The 22,238-nt window shown below is 43.2% G+C and overlaps 1 protein-coding gene across 3 annotated transcripts in view; it reads left to right on the forward strand.

Annotated features, from left to right (window-relative positions):
• Positions 1-22,238, forward strand: part of LOC121586355 (protein PRRC2A-like) — a 41,321-nt gene that overhangs the window by 4,156 nt on the left and 14,927 nt on the right. For 2 of the 3 annotated variants that reach the window (XM_041902974.2, XM_045226320.1), the window contains exons 3-12: positions 7,916-8,093; positions 8,497-8,593; positions 8,690-8,783; positions 8,938-9,081; positions 11,079-11,332; positions 14,073-14,313; positions 19,229-19,358; positions 19,606-19,792; positions 19,974-20,072; positions 20,770-21,376. In XM_041902974.2, the coding sequence (XP_041758908.2) occupies positions 7,916-8,093; positions 8,497-8,593; positions 8,690-8,783; positions 8,938-9,081; positions 11,079-11,332; positions 14,073-14,313; positions 19,229-19,358; positions 19,606-19,792; positions 19,974-20,072; positions 20,770-21,376 (2,031 nt within the window). The remainder of the gene's footprint in view (positions 1-7,915; positions 8,094-8,496; positions 8,594-8,689; positions 8,784-8,937; positions 9,082-11,078; positions 11,333-14,072; positions 14,314-19,228; positions 19,359-19,605; positions 19,793-19,973; positions 20,073-20,769; positions 21,377-22,238) is intronic. The other variant, XM_045226321.1, reaches the window with a different exon arrangement.

Raw genomic sequence — 22,238 nt, forward strand, 5'->3', positions numbered from 1 at the left:
CTTAACATTTTAACATACAGTGGGGAAAAAAGTATTTAGTCAGCCACCAATTGTGCAAGTTCTCCCACTTAAAAAGATGAGAGGCCTGTAATTTTCATCATAGGTACACGTCAACTATGACAGACAAATTGAGGGGAAAATATCCAGAAAATCACATTGTAGGATTTTTAATGAATTTATTTGCAAATTATGGTGGAAAATAAGTATTTGGTCACCTACAAACAAGCAAGATTTCTGGCTCTCACAGACCTGTAACTTCTTCTTTAAGAGGCTCCTCTGTCCTCCACTCGTTACCTGTATTAATGGCACCTGTTTGAACTTGTTATCAGTATAAAAGACACCTGTCCGCAACCTCAAACAGTCACACTCCAAACTCCACTATGGCCAAGACCAAAGAGCTGTCAAAGGACACCAGAAACAAAATTGTAGACCTGCACCAGGCTGGGAAGACTGAATCTGCAATAGGTAAGCAGCTTGGTTTGAAGAAATCAACTGTGGGAGCAATTATTAGGAAATGGAAGACATACAAGACCACTGATAATCTCCCTCGATCTGGGGCTCCATGCAAGATCTCACCCCGTGGGGTCAAAATGATCACAAGAACGGTGAGCAAAAATCCCAGAACCACACGGGGGGACCTAGTGAATGACCTGCAGAGAGCTGGGACCAAAGTAATAAAGCCTACCATCAGTAACACACTACGCCGCCAGGGACTCAAATCCTGCAGTGCCAGACGTGTCCCCCTGCTTAAGCCAGTACATGTCCAGGCCCGTCTGAAGTTTGCTAGAGTGCATTTGGATGATCCAGAAGAGGATTGGGAGAATGTCATGTGGTCAGATGAAACCAAAATATAACTTTTTGGTAAAAACTCAACTCGTCGTGTTTGGAGGACAAAGAATGCTGAGTTGCATCCAAAGAACACCATACCTACTGTGAAGCATGGGGGTGGAAACATCATGCTTTGGGGCTGTTTTTCTGCAAAGGGACCAGGACGACTGATCCGTGTAAAGGAAAGAATGAATGGGGCCATGTATCGTGAGATTTTGAGTGAAAACCTCCTTCCATCAGCAAGGGCATTGAAAATGAAACGTGGCTGGGTCTTTCAGCATGACAATGATCCCAAACACACCGCCTGGGCAACGAAGGAGTGGCTTCGTAAGAAGCATTTCAAGGTCCTGGAGTGGCCTAGCCAGTCTCCAGATCTCAACCCCATAGAAAATCTTTGGAGGGGAGTTGAAAGTCTGTGTTGCCCAGCGACAGCCCCAAAACATCACTGCTCTAGAGGAGATCTGCATGGAGGAATGGGCCAAAATACCAGCAACAGTGTGTGAAAACCTTGTGAAGACTTACAGAAAACGTTTGACCTGTGTCATTGCCAACAAAGGGTATATAACAAAGTATTGAGAAACTTTTGTTATTGACCAAATACTTATTTTCCACCATAATTTGCAAATAAATTCATTAAAAATCCTACAATGTGATTTTCTGGATTTTGTTTCTCATTTTGTCTGTCATAGTTGACGTGTACTTATGATGAAAATTACAGTCCTCTCATCTTTTTAAGTGGGAGAACTTGCACAATTGGTGGCTGACTAAATACTTTTTTCCCCCACTGTATGTCTTCCATTTCCTAATAATTGCTCCCACAGTTGATTTCTTCAAACCAAGCTGCTTACCTATTGCAGATTCAGTCTTCCCAGCCTGGTGCAGGTCTACAATTTTGTTTCTGGTGTCCTTTGACAGCTCTTTGGTCTTGGCCATAGTGGAGTTTGGAGTGTGACTGTTTGAGGTTGTGGACAGGTGTGTTTTATACTGATAACAAGTTCAAACAGGTGCCATTAATACAGGTAACGAGTGGAGGACAGAGGAGCCTCTTAAATAAGAAGTTACAGGTCTGTGAGAGCCAGAAATCTTGCTTGTTTGTAGGTGACCAAATACTTATTTTCCACCATAATTTGCAAATAAATTCATTAAAAATCCTACAATGTGATTTTCTGGAGAGAAAAAAATTCTCAATTTGTCTGTCATAGTTGACGTGTACCTATGATGAAAATTACAGGCCTCTCATCTTTTTAAGTGGGAGAACTTGCACAATTGGTGGTTGACTAAATACTTTTTTCCCCCACTGTATCTAGGCCTGTGTCTGTAGAATATTGTTACGATGTTGAAGGCTTGGGGCGGTCCATTGCACTGATTTCTAAAAAGTGTTTCTAGAATGATTTCAGCATTTGAGACTGAGGAAAAGGCTAACATTAGGGCCTAACTGAAATTCTAATTTTACTCACTGAAAAGTAACAGAGTGAATGGAGGAATGGGAAGGTATTGAAGACGCTTGTATAAACTACAATGGATGGGTGCAGGCCCCATGGTCTGGTGGTCTAGGCATATGTACGCAACCTCAGAGACCAAGGTTCCGATCCCTGGCTCCTCCTTTCCCATTTTCTCTCCCTCCTCCTAATGTCTCCCAAACTGTTTCCAATCTGTCTGAAGAAAGCAAAAATGCCCTGAAATAATAATAATAATAATACTTGAAAAATATATATATTTATACTCTACTGGTCAAAAGTTTTAGAACACCTACTCATTCAAGGGTTTTTCTTTTTACAATTTTCTACATTGTAGAATAATAGAGAAGACATAAACTATGAAATAAGAAATATGTAATCATGTAGTAACCAAAAAAGTGTTAAACAAATGAAAATATATTTTATATTTGAGAATCTTCAAAGTAGCCACCCTTTGCCTTGATGACAGCTTTGCACACTCTTGGCATTCTCTCAACCAGCTTCATGAGGTAGTCACCTGGAATGCATTTCAATTAACAGGTGTGCGTTGTTAAAAGTTAATTTATGGAATTTCTTTCCTTAATGCGTTTGAGCCAATCAGTTGTGTTGTGACAAGGTAGGGGTGGTATACAGAAGATAGCCCTATTTGTTAAAAGACCAAGTCCATATAATGGCAAGAACAGCTCAAATAAGCAAAGAGAAACGACAGTCCATCATTACTTTAAGACGTGGTCAGTCAATCTGGAAAATGTAAAGAACTTTGAAAGTTTCTTCAAGTGCAATCGCAAAAACCATCAAGCGCTATGATGACAAAAGCTTCACAGAGTTCAAGTAACAGACAAATCTCAACCTTCAACTGTTCAGAGGGGACTGTGTGAATCAGTCCTTCATGGTCGATTGCTGCAAAGAAACCACTACTAAAGGACACCAATAAGAAGAAGAGACCTGCTTGGGCCAAGAAACACGAGCAATGGACATTAGACCGGTGGAAATTTGTCCTTTTGGTCTGGGGTCCAAATTGGAGACGCGGTGTGGGTGAATGGATGACCTCCGCATGTGTATTTCCCACCGTAAAGCATGGAGGAAGAGGTGTTATGATGTGGGGGGGCTTTGCTGGTGACACTGTCTGTGATTTATTTAGAATTCAAGGCACACTTAACGAGCATGGCTACCACAGCATTCTACAGCGATACGCCATCCCATCTGTTTTGGGTTTAGTGGGACTATCATTTGTTTTTTCAACAGGACAATGACCCAACACACCTCCGGGCTGTGTAAGGGCTATTTTACCAAGAAGGAGAGTGATGGAGTGCTGCATCAGATGACCTGGCCTCCACAATCCCCCGACCTCAACCCAATTTTGAGATGGTTTGGGATGAGTCGGAAGGCAGAGTGAAGGAAAAGCAGCCAACAAATGCTCAGCATATGTGGGAACTCTTTCAAGACTGTTGGAAAAGCATTCCAGGTGAAGCTGGTTGAGAGAATGCCAAGAGTGTGCAAAGCTGTCATCAAGGCAAAGGGGGGCTATTTGAAGAATCTCAAATATTAAATATATTTTGATTTGTTTAACACTTTTTTTGTTTGTTTACTACATGATTCCAAATGAGTTATTTCATAGTTTTGATGTCTTCACTATTATTCTACAATATAGAAAATAGTAAAAAATAAAGAAAAACCCTTGAATGAGTAGGTGTGTCCAAACTTTTGACTGGTAGTGTGTGTGTATGTATATAAATAATAAAGTAAAACTAGGGTGGTTGGCTCCGGTTAAGCAGCGAGCGCCCCTAACCATTCAGCCTGACCCAGCCGAGAGAGACAGAGCTCTACTTGTAATCAGTTTGACTTCAGCTTGTCTCCTCCTATGTTTTATTCACGAGCTGCCTAGCACATCTTAGCAGCTGTCCCCTAGTTTCTCTTTCAAAATACAACTCCCCCAAGCACTTCTGGGCTTTTCCTCAGCCTCGAAACAAATGTGGGATTGATTTCCCGTAGTGATGGGGCGGAAAAACCGATCCAGTTACATATCGGGATATTATTTTTGACTATCGTTTTGACAATATCGCAGTATTATTTTTTGTGCTATTTGCCTGTATATCCCTGCACCAAAACTCCAGTATTTTTCCTTCATATCTTGTTCACCGTCTTTTTAAATAGGGTGCCAATTTGTTTTCAGCACTTATTTCCATGACTGATTAAAACTAGTTTTTTCATGGCTCTCTCTTGTCCCTCTGCAGCAAACATATGGTGAGCAATATGTTTGGAACATTGAATCACAATAAGATCAAAGTATCTAATCACAATACATATAGAATCGTGAGAATCGCAATACATAGCCTATCGGCACCTAAGTATCGTGATAATATTGAATTGTGAGGTCCCTGGCAATTCCAGCTTTATGGATGTGACATTTCCACACAATGAGAAACAAATTGTCTCACAGAATTATCTTATCTAGCATAAATTAAAATGTTAATGTGTATATTTGTAGAAACCTATAGGGGAAGTGTAGACACAATTCTAAGTAATACCACTTTGAAGTAACGGTACAACTTGCAATTGTGGATGTGACTGAAATGGACAGGGTCTTTTGGGAGAACAAACAGTCTGTGAATCTCAAAGTTACATTTTTGTAACTTCATTCATGACAGATGCTTTCCTTAAAATATTAAATGTTATTATCAATCACCTACTGAGTAACAGAATAAACGTCAAACTCATCAATTCAAACTTTTTTTATTTTTACAAGCTCATGCTTTGTATTAATCTCACACCCTTTAATCTGCCAGCACAGGCTCTGTGAAATGGTACCTCCTCCCCCTGTTGTCCACAAAAGGACACAGGTACTGGACAACTTGACCTGCTGCCACCCAAGCCTTGGTTGGCAAGATGTACACAAATCCTGTGTGGTCATTTCTCCTTAAGAACTGCATTTCAACAGCATCAGTCAGTCTTTATCTGTTACCAGTCCCACTAGAAAAGTTCGATCGGGTTCAAGTCCGGGCTCTTGTTGGGCCACTCAAAGACATTGAGACTTGTAAAGAAGGCACTCCTGCGCTGTCTTGGCTGTGTCCTTAGGGTCGTTGTCCTGTTGGAAAGTGAACCTTCGCCCAAGTCTGAGGTCCTGAGTGCTCTGGAGCAGGTTTTCATCAAGGAACTCTCTGTACTTTGCTCCGTTCATCTTTCCCTCAATCTTGACCAGTCTTTCAGTCCCCTATAGGGTTCTACAAATATACACATTAACATTTTAATTTATGCTAGATAAGTCAATTCTGTGAGACAATTTGTTTCTCATTGTGTGGAAATGTCACATCCATAAAGCTGGAATTGCCAGGGACCTCACAATTCAATATTATCACGATACTTAGGTGCCGATAGGCTATGTATTGCGATTCTCACGATTCTATATGTATTGTGATTAGATACTTTGATCTTATTGTGATTCAATGTTCCAAACATATTGCTCACCATATGTTTGCTGCAGAGGGACAAGAGAGAGCCATGAAAAAACTATTTTTAATCAGTCATGGAAATAAGTGCTGAAAACAAATTGGCACCCTATTTAAAAAGACGGTGAACAAGCTATGAAGGAAAAAATACTGGCGTTTTGGTGCAGGGATATACAGGCAAATAGCACAAAAAATAATACTGCGATATTGTCAAAACGATAGTCAAAAATAATATCCCGATATGTAACTGGATCGGTTTCCCCCCCCCCCATCACTATGGAAAATCAATCCCACATTTGTTTCGAGGCTGAGGAAAAGCCCAGAAGTGCTTGGGGGAGTTGTATTTTGAAAGAGAAACTAGGGGACAGCTGCTAAGATGTGCTAGGCAGCTCGTGAATAAAACATAGGAAGAGACAAGCTGAAGTCAAACTGATTACAAGTAGAGCTCTGTCTCTCTCGGCTGGGTCAGGCTGAATGGTTAGGGGCGCTCGCTGCTTAACCGGAGCCAACCACCCTAGTTTTACTTTATTATTTATATACATACACACACACTACCAGTCAAAAGTTTGGACACACCTACTCATTCAAGGGTTTTTCTTAATTTTTTACTATTTTCTATATTGTAGAATAATAGTGAAGACATCAAAACTATGAAATAACTCATTTGGAATCATGTAGTAACCAAAAAAAGTGTTAAACAAATCAAAATATATTTTATATTTGAGATTCTTCAAATAGCCACCCTTTGCCTTGATGACAGCTTTGCAAACTCTTGGCATTCTCTCAACTAGCTTCACCTGGAATGCTTTTCCAACAGTCTTGAAAGAGTAATAACAAAGCAAAAACAGGTATTTAGAAATGTCTGCAAATGTATTTAAAATAAATGAAATATCACATTTTAAATAAGTATTCAGACCCTTTACTCAGTACTTTGTTGAAACAACTGGCAGCGATTACAGCCTAGAGTCTTCTTGGGTATGACGCTACAAGCTTGGCACACCTGTATTTGGGGAGTTGCTCCCATTCTTCTCTGCAGATGCTCTCAAGCTCTGTCAGGTTGGATGGGGAGCGTCAGTGCACAGATATTTTCAGGTTTTTCCAGAGATGTTTGATCGTGTTCACGTCCGGGCTCTGGCTGGGCCACTCAAGGACATTCAGAGACTTGTCCCAAAGTCACTCCTGCGTTGTCTTGGCTGTGTGCTTAGGGTCGTTGTCCTGTTGGAAGGTGAACCTTCACCCAAGTCTGAGGTCCTGAGCGCTCTGGAGCAGGTTTTCATCAAGGATCTCTCTGTACTTTGCTCCATTCATCTTTCCCTTGATCCTGACTAGTCTCCCAGTCCCTGCCGCTGAAAAACATCCCCATAGCAAAAAAACAATTTAATCCATTTTAGAATAAGGCTGTAACGTAACAAAATGTGGAAAAAGTCAAATGGTCTGAATACTTTACGAATGCACAGTAAGTTAGGCCACTTGATTTCAACATCTGAACAAAGTGGACGGGTTAGCATGCTGTTCAAACAGTTGGAATCAGACAGAAGGGTATGTTCATAACAATTAAACCTTTCTACCTTGTTGGCTAGCAAATATAACCAAGTTGACTAAACTTGAAATATAAAGATTAGCTGGCTACTAACTAGCACAGATTGTTTGAGACCTGTGTTACCTTTATATAATGCCTGCTGCAAGAAGTTAGTCATTATAAGTGAATGTGCATTATCTGTGGTTCTGGTTAAATTTGTAACAAAAAGGGCATTTTCATAGATCTACTTGAAAGCCAGATCAATGATTATTGCAAAAAATGTGGTTAATCTATTTTGATAAAATAATTAAATTATTATTGGGTCTTATGGTTGTGGAAGGCTTATTTAGCCAGGCATAATTTCACAAGCCCTGAATTTGTTAGATTATTGCTGACTATTTGAAATGCAGTGTAATTAGCCTTTTAAATTGTACAACAAAGCTTATTTAGAAAAACATTTAAAATATATTATTTTTATGCCATATCGTGCAGCCCTAGTTGTAACTCAATTATCTGCAGTTCTTGATCACCTACATCCTGTGTCGGCGATAACCACTTGTTTTCATGACCTCCTCTCCCCTCCCGTTGGTTCTCAGTGGTCTCAAATTACTGTGGTCTTTCTGCTAATGTCCTTGTCTCCCCCCTCTCTTCCTCCCCCTCATCAGTTCCCCCCCGCCATGGCCTGCAGTCTCTTGGTAAAGTTGCCTCCGCGCGGCGCATGCCACCCCCTGCCAGCCTGCCCAGTCTGAAGGCGGAGAACAAAGGCAACGACCCCAACGTCTCGCTCGTTCCCAAAGACGGCACAGGATGGGCAAGCAAGCTGGAACCAGCAGACCCAAAGAGGTGATGAGGAGTCCCCCCGACACACTCCCCATGAGGCGCTCTATAGATTTCACTATGCTAAATCCTTCTCAGTCAGCACTCTATTCACTGATCTTTACTATTTAACGTGGTTGGGTATTATTGCCTCTTGTTTAAATTCTACACCTGCCCAGAACTTGAATTTAATCGATTTATCATCAATATTGATGATTTATCCGAATTAGCAGGATTATCTCCATCTTAATCTGCAGTATAAAATAAGAATTGACTAACGTTTTCTAATGGTGATATTAATATACAGATGCTATGTTATCTCAAGAAAAGCCAGCAATACTGCTGTGGAACATGCTAATACGCCTCTACTAACTCTAATTGGCACAAATGTCTGTCTGACACTTACCCATCTGGCGTTTCTCTCTCTCAGTACCGATGTATTGTCAGCAGCGCAGCTGGAATTGCCGCAGCCTGTGGTTTCACAGACGCCTGTACCGACCCGCCCGAGAACCCCGCCAGCTCCAGAGGTACACACACACACCAATTCGATGTCAATGTGAACTGAAACAAAATCGTTCCATACCGCCATGGTGCTTATTGTTGTGCTGTTGTGTGTCTCTCAGGCTTCGCCTCCGGTTCCGGCCCCGGTTTCAGCCCAGGCCGCAGGGGCAAAGTCCTGGGCTCCGGCCAGTGTTACACATGGAGCACAAGGAGATGGTGAGTAAAAGGCCTTTTTACATCTGTCTGTCACTTCTCTCTTTCTTCATATGGGCACTTTACAGCGGACTTGACCGCATCATCAATGGCCTCCTAACTAACTCACGTTTGGATATTTAACTGTGAGTAACCCCTCATCTCTCGCACCATACAGGTGGAAAGGGATCAAACCAACCGTCGCCATTCTCTCGCGAGGAATTTCCCACCCTGCAGGCGGCTGGCGACCAGGACAAAGCTGGCAGAGAACAGGGCACTGCAGATCAGTGGTATGGGCCCGGACCAAGCCTCCGCCCTCCGAGTGAGTAACGCTCATCTCTTTATACACTGCTCAAAAAAATAAAGGGAACACTTAAACAACACAATGTAACTCCAAGTCAATCACACTTCTGTGAAATCAAACTGTCCACTTAGGAAGGAACACTGATTGACAATACATTTCACATGCTGTTGTGCAAATGGAATAGACAACAGGTGGAAATTATAGGCAATTAGCAAGACACCCCCAATAAAGAAGTGGTTCTGCAGGTGGTGACCACAGACCACTTCTCAGTTCATATGCTTCCTGGCTGATGTTTTGGTCACTTTTGAATGCTGGCGGTGCTTTCACTCTAGTGGTAGCATGAGATGGAGTCTACAACCGACACAAGTGGCTCAGGTAGTGCAGCTCATCCAGGATGGCACATCAATGCGAGCTGTGGCAAGAAGGTTTGCTGTGTCTGTCAGCGTAGTGTCCAGAGCATGGAGGCGCTACCAGGAGACAGGCCAGTACATCAGGAGACGTGGAGGAGGCCGTAGGAGGGCAACAACCCAGCAGCAGGACCGCTACATCCGCCTTTATGCAAGGAGGAGCAGGAGGAGCACTGCCAGAGCCCTGCAAAATGACCTCCAGCAGGCCACAAATGTGCATGTGTCTGCTTAAACGGTCAGAAACAGACTCCATGAGGGTGGTATGAGGGCCCGACGTCCACAGGTGGGGGTTGTGCTTACAGCCCAACACCGTGCAGGACGTTTGGCATTTGCCAGAGAACACCAAGATTGGCAAATTCGCCACTGGCGCCCTGTGCTCTTCACAGATGAAAGCAGGTTCACACTGAGCACGTGACAGACGTGACAGAGTCTAGAGACGCCGTGGAGAACGTTCTGCTGCCTGCAACATCCTCCAGCATGACCGGTTTGGCGGTGGGTCAGTCATGGTGTGGGGTGGCATTTCTTTGGGGGGCCGCACAGCCCTGTGCTCGCCAGAGGTAGCCTGACTGCCATTAGGTACCGAGATGAGATCCTCAGACCCCTTGTGAGACCATATGCTGGTGCGGTTGGCCCTGGGTTCCTCCTAATGCAAGACAATGCTAGCCCTCATGTGGCTGGAGTGTGTCAGCAGTTCCTGCAAGAGGAAGGCATTGATGCTATGGACTGGCCCACCCGTTCCCCAGACCTGAATCCAATTGAGCACATCTGGGACATCGTGTCTCGCTCCATCCACCAACGCCACGTTGCACCACAGACTGTCCAGGAGTTGGCGGATGCTTTAGTCCAGGTCTGGGAGGAGATCCCTCAGGAGACCATCCGCCACCTCATCAGGAGCATGCCCAGGCGTTGTAGGGAGGTCATACAGGCACGTGGAGGCCACACATACTACTGAGCCTCATTTTGACTTGTTTTAAGGACATTACGTGAAAGTTGGATCAGCCTGTAGTGTGGTTTTCCACTTTAATTTTGAGGGTGACTCCAAATCCAGACCTCCATGGGTTGATAAATTTGATTTCCATTGATAATTTTTGTGTAATTTTGTTGTCAGCACATTCAACTATGTAAAGAAAAAAGTATTTAATAAGATTATTTCATTCATTCAGATCTAGGATGTGTTGTTTAAGTGTTCCCTTTATTTTTTTGAGCAGTGTAGGTTATTGTAGACCACACATAGAGTGAAGAGGGCTACCAAAAGAACAGGAGAAGCAGTGGTCAGTGCCTCTTTTATTTTTGATGACTATTAGTCAAAACTACGGTTCAAAATTCCGGTACCTGTCCTAAAATTCCCACATTTTCCAGAAATCCCAGTTGGAGGATTGCCGGTTGGAGAATTACCTCTCTCTCCCTGCTTATTCACTCCTGATTCTAAGATTCCTCTAACTGAAGAAAAAAAATGAATTTTTGGGAAGATTTCTATAACTAGGACATCGGCTATGGCATGATTTCTTTGCATGTCCAGTTTTTCTTCCTGAATACAAACGCTGGTATAGGTGGTTTCTATTCCTAACCATTTCTTACTTATTTTCCTTGTTTTCCCTCTCTCCCCAGACATGACGAGCTGGCGGGACGGTGGGGGCCGTGCGCTGGCGCCCACCGGGGAGGGGGTCGCAGAGGGTGGCCCGGGCGGGGCGCTGGTCATGGAGGGGGCGGCCGTTGGTGGCCAGGCAGGCCCCCCTCTCCAGCAGCAGCAGAACCCACAGTCCCATGGGCCGCCTAGGAACCCCCCCGCCGGCAGCCCCGTGCTGCCCCAGCCCCCCGTGGGCCCTGGCTTCCCACAGTACAGAGGGATCATGCCTCCATTTGTAAGTATAATAATAATAATAATATGCCATTTAGCAGACGCTTTTATCCAAAGCGACTTAGTCATGTGCGCATACATTTTTTTTGTGTATGGGTGGTCCCGGGGATCGAACCCACTACCTTGGCGTTACAAGCGCCTTGCTCTACCAGCTGAGCTACAGAGGACCACTAGGTTCGAAGTCTACTCCTGGTGTAATCTCTGCATGTGTGCTCACAAAAGCTGTATCTGTAGCTTTCAGAAAGTATTCACACTAGGGGTGTAACGATTCGTTTTAACAACGATTCGATTTGTATCACGATTCGTGGTTGTCAATACGATTCAAGGACGATATTGGTTCATTTAGAACGATACGATCCGAAACGATTCAGTGACTTGAAATCGATTCAGTAACCTTTTAGCCAAAAATTCAACCAGTGTGACTGAAATAAATACCTGGATACTGGACAGTGCAGGTGAAGTTTCCTAGATTCCTGTTTCTTGTAAGGACCGCAATGGTGGCTTGATAATTTCTCGCTCGTCGGCTTCTCCTCTGTCGTCCGCCATGCTATGTTTTGTTGTCTTTGCGCCTTTGCGCTGCTGCTGGCGCGGGGCGATGACGTCACGGATAGGCAGACTGAATCGAGTAATGTTTAAAGCCTTTATCATTAAAAGTGCTAAGAAAAAACATCCATATAAAGTCTGACGTGCTTAAATCCAATGGGTTATTTCCTAGTATCGATACAATCGATGTATTACATTTTAAAACGATGTTAGATTGATATATGTTGTCCAAAAGGCCAACTCGCCGAGCACAGATCGATGTAGTTGGATCATAGGAATATAAATCGATACATCGATGTAGTAGATGGATCGTTACACCCCTAATTCACACCCCTTTACTTTTTCCACATTTTGTTATTACGGCTTGAATTTAAAATGGATTAAATTGAGATTTTGTGTTACGGGCCTACACACAATACCCCATAATGTCAACATGGAATAATGTTTTCAGGAGTAAACTTTTGCTTTACAAGTCACATAATAAGAACGCATGGGATTCACTCTGTGTGCTATAATAGTGTTTTAACATGATTTTGTAATGACTAGCTCATCTCTGTACTAATTATCTGTAAGTTCCCTCAGTCGAGCAGTGAATTTCAAACACAGATTCAACCACAAAGACCAGGAGGTTTTCCAATGCCTCGCAAAGAAGGGCACCTATTGGTAGATGAAAATAAAAAAGCAGACATTGAATATCCCTTTGAGCATGGTGAAGTTATTAATTACACTTTGGATGGTGTATCAATACACCTAGCCACTACAAAGATACAGGTGTCCTTCCTAACTCAGTTGCTGGAGAGGAAGGAAACCGCTCAGGGATTTCACCATGAGGCCAATGGTGACTTTAAAACAGTTACATAGTTTAATAGCTGTGATAGGAGAAAACTGAGGATGGCTCAACAACATTGTCGTTACTCCACAATAATGATCTAAATGACAGAGTGAAAAGGAAGCCTGTACATAATGAATATATTTCTAAATATGCATCCTAAAGTAAAAATGCAAAACATGTGGCAAAGAAATTAACTTTATGTCTTGGATACAACACATCACTAAATATCGCTCTTCATATTTTCAAGCATGGTGGTGGCTGCATCATGTTATAGGTATGCTTGACATCGGCAAAGGAGTTTTTTGTAGGATAAAATGAAACTGAATAGAGCTATACAAAGGCAAAATCCTAGAAAACCTGATTGTCTGCTTTCCAACAGACACTGGGAGAAAAAGTAACCTTTCATCAGGACAATAACCTAAAACACAAGGCCAGATATACACTGGAGTTGCTTACCAAGACGACATTAAATGTTCCTGAGTGGCCTAGTTACCGTTTTGACTTAAATGGACATGAAATATATGGCAAGACTTGAAAATGGCTGTCTAGCAATGACCAACTTGACCGAGCATGAAGGATTTTGTAATGAATAATGTGCAAATATTGCACAATCCAGGTGTGCAAAGCACGTAGAGACTTACTCACAGCTGTAATCGCTCCTAAAGGTGATTCTAACATGTTATGACTCAGTGGTATGAATACTTTATTTCATTTTCAATACATTTGCCAACATTTCTACAAACATGTTTTCACTGTCATTATGGGGTATTGTGTGTAGATGGATGAGAGGGAAAATTAAGGCTAGAAGACAACAAAATATGGAATAATTCAAGGGTATACATACTTTTCAAGGCACTGTATTATATCAATAGCTAGGTTTTCATCCATTTGTAAAAGATTTTCAAGCGAGAACGCCTATTCTTAATATTCACACAAAATATATGCACAATTTACCGGCAGCGGTGTTTCCATCAAACTGGCTTGTTGTGAATATAAAGCTGTGTGTGATGACGTAGTGCACATTAAAAGCACTTTGTCGTATAACGTTTAATGTACCGAGTAAAAAAAGTTATGTTTTTCCATCCTGTTTTTTTTTTTTTTTTTACTCTGTTGGTTTTGGCATAAAGTCTTGACAATCCTGTCATTTTAAATAGGTGGTTCTGTGGATATCTCGTTAGCGAAGTTTCCTATAGTATATTAAGGTGTCAGAAACAGTGTTAGAACATCACACTGTTACTTGTACACAGATGGGCTCTCAGCCTGTTATCCACCAGTGTAGCAGCAGTCTACTGTCAATCTCTGCTTTTTTTGCACCACTGCTTTTGTGTATCTCTCTTAAGCAGAATCGCTAAATCTGTCTGTCTCTCAGATGTACCCTCCCTACCTGCCCTTCCCGCCTCCCTACGGCCCCCAGGGGCCCTACGGGTACCCTCCGCCTGGTGAGGCCCCTCCCAGGTTTCGCCAGCAGGGTCAGGACAGTCGCGGGCGTCCCCAGGGAGTTCCACGTGGCGGGGGAGGAGAGATGGTGAAGCGACCTTCCATTCTGAAGCAGGATGACCTGAAGGAGCTAGACGAACTGGACCACCAGGACGGAGACGAGGGCTGGGCAGGTGAGAAAAGAGAGAGGAGACGTCAGGACTCATGAACACCTATAATTATTGATTATACTGCTCAGAGAGCAGTGGCAAGTTTAAAAATCATCACATGAAGAATAGAGACCTGCACAGTGTGGGTACACTGTTAAATTGATATGAGAACGTTCCTTAAACAAGATGGGAAAATTATGACAGGATAGCCTGAAATAATGCACTTTATGAAAGCGTTATGTTAATGATATGTTTGTAAATTACACATGGTGCCACAGATTTTTATTGCTCCACCATAATCTCAAAGCATTAAATATTTTTCTGTTTGGCAAAAGAAAAGCATGACGCCAACTTCACCCCCCCCCCCCCACAAGGAAGCCAGCCCCAAGGGTTATTATTCCACTCTCATTCAATAAAATGATCTGATGGTGAGGTTGAAATACTCTGTATTCATATCCCGAAAGGAAGTAATGATCTCACTACAATACATTTTAATAGAAAGTTGGCAAGATGGAAAGGACAATACCTGTCTATTTGTGAAAAAATGACCCTGATTAACTCTTTGGTCATATCCCAGTTTACCTGTTTATACTGAACAAAAATCTAAACACAACATGCAACAATTTCAAAGATCGTACTTACTTACAGTTCATATAAGAAAATCTGTCAATTGCAATAAATTAATTAGGCCCTAATCTATGGATTTCACATGACTGGGATTACATATCTGTTTGTCACAGATACCTAAAAAAAAAAAAAAAAAAAAAAAAGTAGGGATGTGGATCAGAAAACCTGTCCAGTATCTGGTGTGACCACCATTTGCCTCATGCAGTGTGACACATCTCCTTTGCATAGAGTTGATCAGGCTGTTGATTGTGGCCTGTGGAATGTTGTCCCACTCTTCTTTAATGGCTGTGCGAAGTTGCTGGATATTAGCGGGAACTGGAACATGCTGTCATACACGTCGATCCAGAGCATCCCAAACATGCTCAATGGGTGACATGTTTGGTGAGTATGAAGGCCATGGAAGAACTGGAATTGTGTACAGATCCTTGAGCCATGGTGCCATGCATTGTCATGCTGAAACATGAGGTGATGGTGGCGGATTATTGGCACGACAATGGGCCTCAGGATCTCGTCACGGTATCTCTGTGCATTCAAATTGCCATCGATTAAATTGCAATTGTGTTCGTTGTCCGTAGTTTATGCCTGCCCATACCATAATCCCACCGGCACCATGCGGCACTCTGTTCACAATGTTGACATCAGCAAACCGCTCACACAACGCCATACACGTGGTCTGCGGTTATGAGGCCATTTCAATGTACTGCCAAATTCTCTAAAACAACGTTGGAGGTGGCTTATGGTAGAGAAATTAACATTAAATTATCTGGCAACAACTCTTGTGGACATTCCTGCAGTCAGTATGCCAATTGCATGCTCCCTCAAAACTTGAGACATCTGTGTGATTGTGTTGAGTGACAAATGCTCATTTTAGAGTGGCCTTTTATTGTCCCCAGCACAAGGTGCACCTGTTTAATGATCATGCTATTTAATCAGCTTTTTGATATGGCACACCTGTCAGGGGGATAGATTATCTTGGCAAGGCGAAATGATCACTAACAGGGATGTAAATACATTTGGGCACAACATTTGAGAGAAATAAGCTTTTTGTGTGTATGGAAAATGTCTGGGATCTTTTATTTCAGCCCATGAAACATGGGACCAACACTTTACATGTTGCGTTTATATTTTTGTTCAGTGTACTTATGGCCCTGCCCATTTTAAATTATATGAGCAAAAAATATTCCACTTTATTTGGAACGGCAAGCCAGATAAAATTAAACGTGCCTATTTATATAATGAATAAGAATTCAGAGGGCAGAAATTATTAAATATTAAAGCATTGGTGGACTTCTCACTAAAGCAGTGATCATCAACTAGATTCAGCCACAGGACGATTTTTTCTTGAGCGGATGGTCGGGGGGTGGCCAGAACATAATTAGCCCAAACAGATATGTTTGACTAAAACAGAATTATTTAAAACCTTACATTTGTATACGAACACACAGAAAACGTAGGGGGCCAAATAAAACCACCCGCGGGCCACCAGTTGGGGAACCCTGCACTAAAGGCTTCAGTCATACAAAATCTATACTTAAATCCGAACTAATTCTCTAGCAGATTAGTAAGAATGGCTCACCCCGTGTTCAAGAATGGCCTTTTTCCCTTTATTCAGAATACAACCTCTCACTTTCGGTTATTTGAAAATCTCCTAAATATAGCTATTTTTAAAACAAGCATAGAAAGCTGGTTGCAATTTCAGTTTAATCCACCAGAAAAGACAGAACAAAAATTACAACAAATATTATGGTTAAACTCAAATATACTAATTGATAATATGGAAAATATGTTTAAAAATGGTATTTGTAAGTGATATCATAAATAACTCCACCAGTCCTATGTCACACATGCAGTTAACAAAAATATATGGAAATACAGTGGGGGGAACAAGTATTTGATACACTGACGATTTTGCAGGTTTTCCTACTTACAAAGCATGTAGAGGTCTGTAATTTTTATCATAGGTACACTTCAACTGTGAGAGACGGAATCTAAAAAAAAAATCCAGAAAATCACATTCTATGATTTTTAAGTAATGCATTTGCATTTTATTGCATGACATAAGTATTTGATACATCAGAAAAGCAGAACTTAATATTTGGTACAGAAACCTTTGTTTGCAATTACAGAGATCATACGTTTCCTTTAGGTCTTGACCAGGTTTGCACACACTGCAGCAGGGATTTTGGCCCACTCCTCCATACAGACCTTCTCCGGATCCTTCAGGTTTCGGGGCTGTCGCTGGGCAATACGGACTTTCAGCTCCATCCAAAGATTTTCTATTGGGTTCAGGTCTGGAGACTGGCTAGGCCACTCCAGGACCTTGAGATGCTTCTTACGGAGCCACTCCTTAGTTGCCCTGGCTGTGTGTTTCGGGTTGTTGTCATGCTGGAAGACCCAGCCACGACTCATCTTCAATGCTCTTACTGAGGGAAGGAGGTTGTTGGCCAAGATCTCGCGATACATGGCCCCATCCATCCTCCCCTCAATACGGTGCAGTCGTCCTGTCCCCTTTGCAGAAAAGCATCCCCAAAGAATGATGTTTCCACCTCCATGCTTCACGGTTGGGATGGTGTTCTTGGGGTTGTACTCATCCTTCTTCTTCCTCCAAACACGGCGAGTGGAGTTTAGACCAAAAAGCTATATTTTTGTCTCATCAAACCACATGACCTTCTCCCATTCCTCCTCTGGATCATCCAGATGGTCATTGGCAAACTTCAGACGGGTCTGGACATGCTCTGGCTTGAGCAGGGGGACCTTGCTTGCGCTGCAGGATTTTAATCCATGACGGCGTAGTGTGTTACTAATGGTTTTCTTTGAGACTGTGGTCCCAGCTCTGTTCAGGTCATTGACCAGGTCCTGCTGTGTAGTTCTGGGCTGATACTCACCTTCCTCATGATCACTGATGCCCCACGAGGTGAGCTCTTGCATGGAGCCCCAGACCGAGGGTGATTGACCGTCATCTTGAACTTCTTCCATTTTCTAATAATTGCGCCAACAGTTGTTGCCTTCTCACCAAGCTGCTTGCCTATTGTCCTGTAGCCCATCCCAGCCTTGTCCAGGTCTTCAATTTTATCCCTGATGTCCTTACACAGCTCTCTGGTCTTGGTTATTGTGGAGAGGTTGGAGTCTGTATGATTGTGTGGACAGGTGTCTTTTATACAGGTAACGAGTTCAAACAGGTGCAGTTAATACAGGTAATGAGTGGAGAACAGGAGGGCTTCTTAAAGAAAAACTAACAGGTCTGTGAGAGCCGGAATTCTTACTGGTTGGTAGGTGATCAAATACTTATGTCATGCAATAAAATGCAAATTAATTACTTAAAAATCATACAATGTGATTTTCTGGATTTTTGTTTTAGATTCAGTCTCTCACAGTTGAAGTGTACCTATGATCTAATGTACACACCTCTACATGCTTTGTAAGTAGGAATTTTTTTTGTATAAATTATTATACAAAATTAAACCAATAGAGTGTTATATGGGGGATACTACCATCCCAGCTCTGCAGATTTTGCTGCGAAGAGATGGAATCATTAGATCACTTGTTTTGGTACTGCCCTTATGTAGCTTGTTTTTGGTCACAGGTTCAGGAATTGCAACATGTACCTTGAGCTAACTCTGCAAATAGCACTGCTGGGGGATTTGAAAAGTAATAGTCAATCGATCAATAATATAATTATACTCTTAGCAAAAAAAATTATTTAATTTACAATCTGTATAAGCTATGAGAATAGAAAGGTTCAGAACTTTTGTGAAACAACACAGTTGAAAAATATATGTCCCCTGTAGCTCAGTTGGTAGAGCATGGTGCTTGCAACGCCAGGGTTGTGGGTTCGTTCCCACGGGGAGCCAGTATGAAAATGTATGCACTCACTAACTGTAAGTCGCTCTGGATAAGAGCGTCTGCTAAATGACTAAAATGTAAAATGTCATTAGAAATCAAAACTAGATGGTTTTCTGAGATAGATGGGAGGGTTTGAGGGTAGCTGAAGGGTGAGACAAAAAAAATGACTAATGTAAAATATACTGTCATAAAATGTATATAGTAGTAGCAGGAGTATTGTTGTCCATTAGTTTACTCCAATTAGGGGAGGGGTGGTCGTGTTAGGGGAAAATAATAAATATATAATAATAAATACATAAAAATATGTATATATGGGGGATTGAAAATGATGCAGACAATTACATTGATAAAAGCCACAATCTAGCTGCAATATTAAAGCTGATTTACCCCCTAAAAATGGTTGAGGATGTCAGCGGTACAAATGCGTTCTATTGTGCTTCTACTCTGAACCGTTGGGTCTGTCAAACAGGGGCACATGAGGAGATCGACTACTCAGCCAAGTTGAAGTTCAGCGACGATGAAGGAGAAGAAGAGGGGGATGAGGAGAGGAACGAGAGACCCGAGAGGAGTGAAAGAAGCGAGAGCAAGAACGGCCCACGGTATGTCCCACAGTAGCTGCCCAGCATAACAGAACGACATGGTGTGGAAAATCAGTTTGACCGTTTCAAACTTTTTGTACTGTTCTCTGCTAGCAATCCTCCTTTGTCCCATCTAGACCGATACACCCACATAAATGGTTTCTGAATTAATAAATGACAGAGCCAGAAAATAACAAATTCATGAAATGAGTTGTTGCATGTGGGATTGCTTTTGACGTGACACGCGTAGTCTCATTTCCTTCCCCAGGGAGATACAGAGGTCTCAAGAAGGTCCCCTTCACGTGGCCCAGCGCTCCCGAGCCTCTGACAGCGGAGGGGACAGGGACACCAGCCGCACCCCTCCTTCCAATGCCGACCACGACGGCCCCCCACCCCCCTCCTGCAAGCCAGGATGGGCCGAGGAGGGGTGCAACAGCGGCCCCGCCACGTACCAGGTACGACCCTCGGCAAGGGCTAGTCTAGTAGACGTTCAGAGGCAGCTCAGGGATAATATGCAAGTGAACAGTGACCATTTTATAGTAAATAGCAGGATTGCTTTGAGGACATCGATATTAGCGTAATGGCTAACTAGATGCGTCTGGCTAATTTTAACCTGTGGCTGCCTGTACACTACAGGGGCGTAGGCCTGGACTGGGTGGCCACTGGGAGCAGCCCTCCCCCCCACCAGGGCCTCTCCTCCACCAGGGACAGGGGCCTTACTCCTACTACCGACAGGTATCTGCCTACCTGGGGAGAGAGAGGGCCTCGTATATACACAGAGTATACGTAACGTTAAGAACACCTGCTCTTTCCATGACATAGACTGACGGGTGAATCCAGGTGAAAGCTATGATCCTTTATTGATGTCACTTGTTAAATCCACTTCAATCGGTGTAGATGAAGGGGAGGAGACAGGTTAAAGAAGGATTTTTAAGCCTTGAGACCATTGTGTATTTGTGTGCCATTCAGAGGGTGAATGGGCAAGACAAAATATTTAAGTGCCTTTGAACAGTGTATGGTAGTAGGTGCCAGGCGCACCGGTTTGTGTCAAGAACTGCAACGCTGCTGGGTTTTTCACGCTCAACAGTTTCCTGTTTTTATCAAGAATGTGGTCCACCACCCAAAGGACATCCAGCCAACTTGACACAAGCTTCGGAGTCAACATGGGCCAGCGTCCCTGCGAAAAGGCTTTCGATACCTTGTAAAGTCCATGCCCTGACGAATTGAGTGTTCTGAGGGCAACTCAATATTAGGAAGGTGTTCCTAATGTTTTGTATACTCAGTGTATAGCCGCATAGCATTTTCACACACTTTTTTGCGGTTCAGTTATTATTTATTTGAGTTATTCATACCATCCCAGGAAAGTTTCTTTTTCATATTGCAGCCAAGATTGTGGTCGTATGTGTCCTCATTCCAGTTTCTCCTCACCCAGGACCGCAACTCCCCTAATCAGTCCGGCCCGGTGGTAGCCCCCGGAACTGTCTCTGCCTCCCTGGCCCCCGGGAAGCCCACTCCCTCCCCGCAGCTCCAACAGCAGCAGGCTACTTCCCCCGTCCCCGGAGGCCCCACCCCTCCGCCGCAGACAGCCGGCCTGCTAGCCCCGCCCCCGGGCGAAGACGAGGATGAGACGTGGCGACAGCGCAGGAAGCAGTCCTCCTCGGAGATCTCGGCCGCCGTTGAACGCGCCCGCCGGCGCCGCGAGGAGGAGGAGCGAAGGATGGAGGAAGAGCGGCGCGCGGCCTGTGCTGAGAAGCTGAAAAGGCTGGATGAGAAGGCCCAGCAGCAGGGTGGTGGTGGTGGGAGCAGCGGAGGCTCCAAGCCCCCCAGTCTGGACGGCAGCTCCGCCACAGCCGGAAGCCCCAGCCCTTCCCTATCGGCCTCGGCCTCCTCCCCCAACATCAGCCAGCCCCCGTCCCCCTGCGTGGACCATGACGAGCCCCCCCTGGCTGCCCAGGCTGTGACCAGGGACCTAGTGCCAGGTCCCAGTCACACCGACAGACAGAGGGCCAATAGCAACAGCAGCTATGACTCCAATACTGGTGAGTTTTGACTGTGGCTGTGGCGGTCATTACATTTTGTCAGCCGGTGATTGTCATGCAAATAACTGCCTGTCTCACGGTAATTGACCATTGATTAACTTAAACATGTTTAGCATCTCCTGGCTTCCATGCATAGCCTACAAGCCAATGATGCGGACCTTTGGAACATCTACATTTTAAAGTCTAATAAATCAATTTAATATAGCCTAATATAACCAGGGGTGTCAAACTCATTTTAGCTCAGGGGCCACATGGAGGAAAATCTATTCCCAAGTGGGCCGGACCGGAAAAATCATGGTATATATAATTTAAAAACAACAACTTCAGATTGTTTTCTTTGTTTTAATACGATCAACATACAACATAAAGCTGGAGCCTGAGGACAGTGTGTCCAAAATAGTACAAGCACAACATCACTATTAATCATAAAACACGTCAAGTTTATTTGAAAATTCTAAAGAAAAAGAACACACAAACACACAATGCCTCAGTGATTAACAGAACTGTTTCACAGATCACAGAACTATATCAGGGTGTCATTTCTCAGGCAGAAATGTAGATAAAAATAATGAAATCCTGTTCCCCAAACAAGTACAAGAACCACAGAGTCAAGAATAGGTTAAATATACAAATAAAATAAAATCAATTAAAAACAATAGCACATCAACATAAAAACATATAAACATAAAGCTGGAGCCTGAGGACAGTGTCCAAAAGCACAACATCACTATTAATCATAAAACACCAAGTTATTTGAAAGTTCTGAGGACAAACACACAATGCCTCAGTGATTCACAGAAATATATCACAGATCACAGAACTATATCAGGGTGTCATTTCTCAGGCAGAAATGTAGATAAAA

This window comes from Coregonus clupeaformis, chromosome 17 (assembly GCF_020615455.1).
Source record: "Coregonus clupeaformis isolate EN_2021a chromosome 17, ASM2061545v1, whole genome shotgun sequence".
Taxonomy (NCBI): domain Eukaryota; kingdom Metazoa; phylum Chordata; class Actinopteri; order Salmoniformes; family Salmonidae; genus Coregonus; species Coregonus clupeaformis.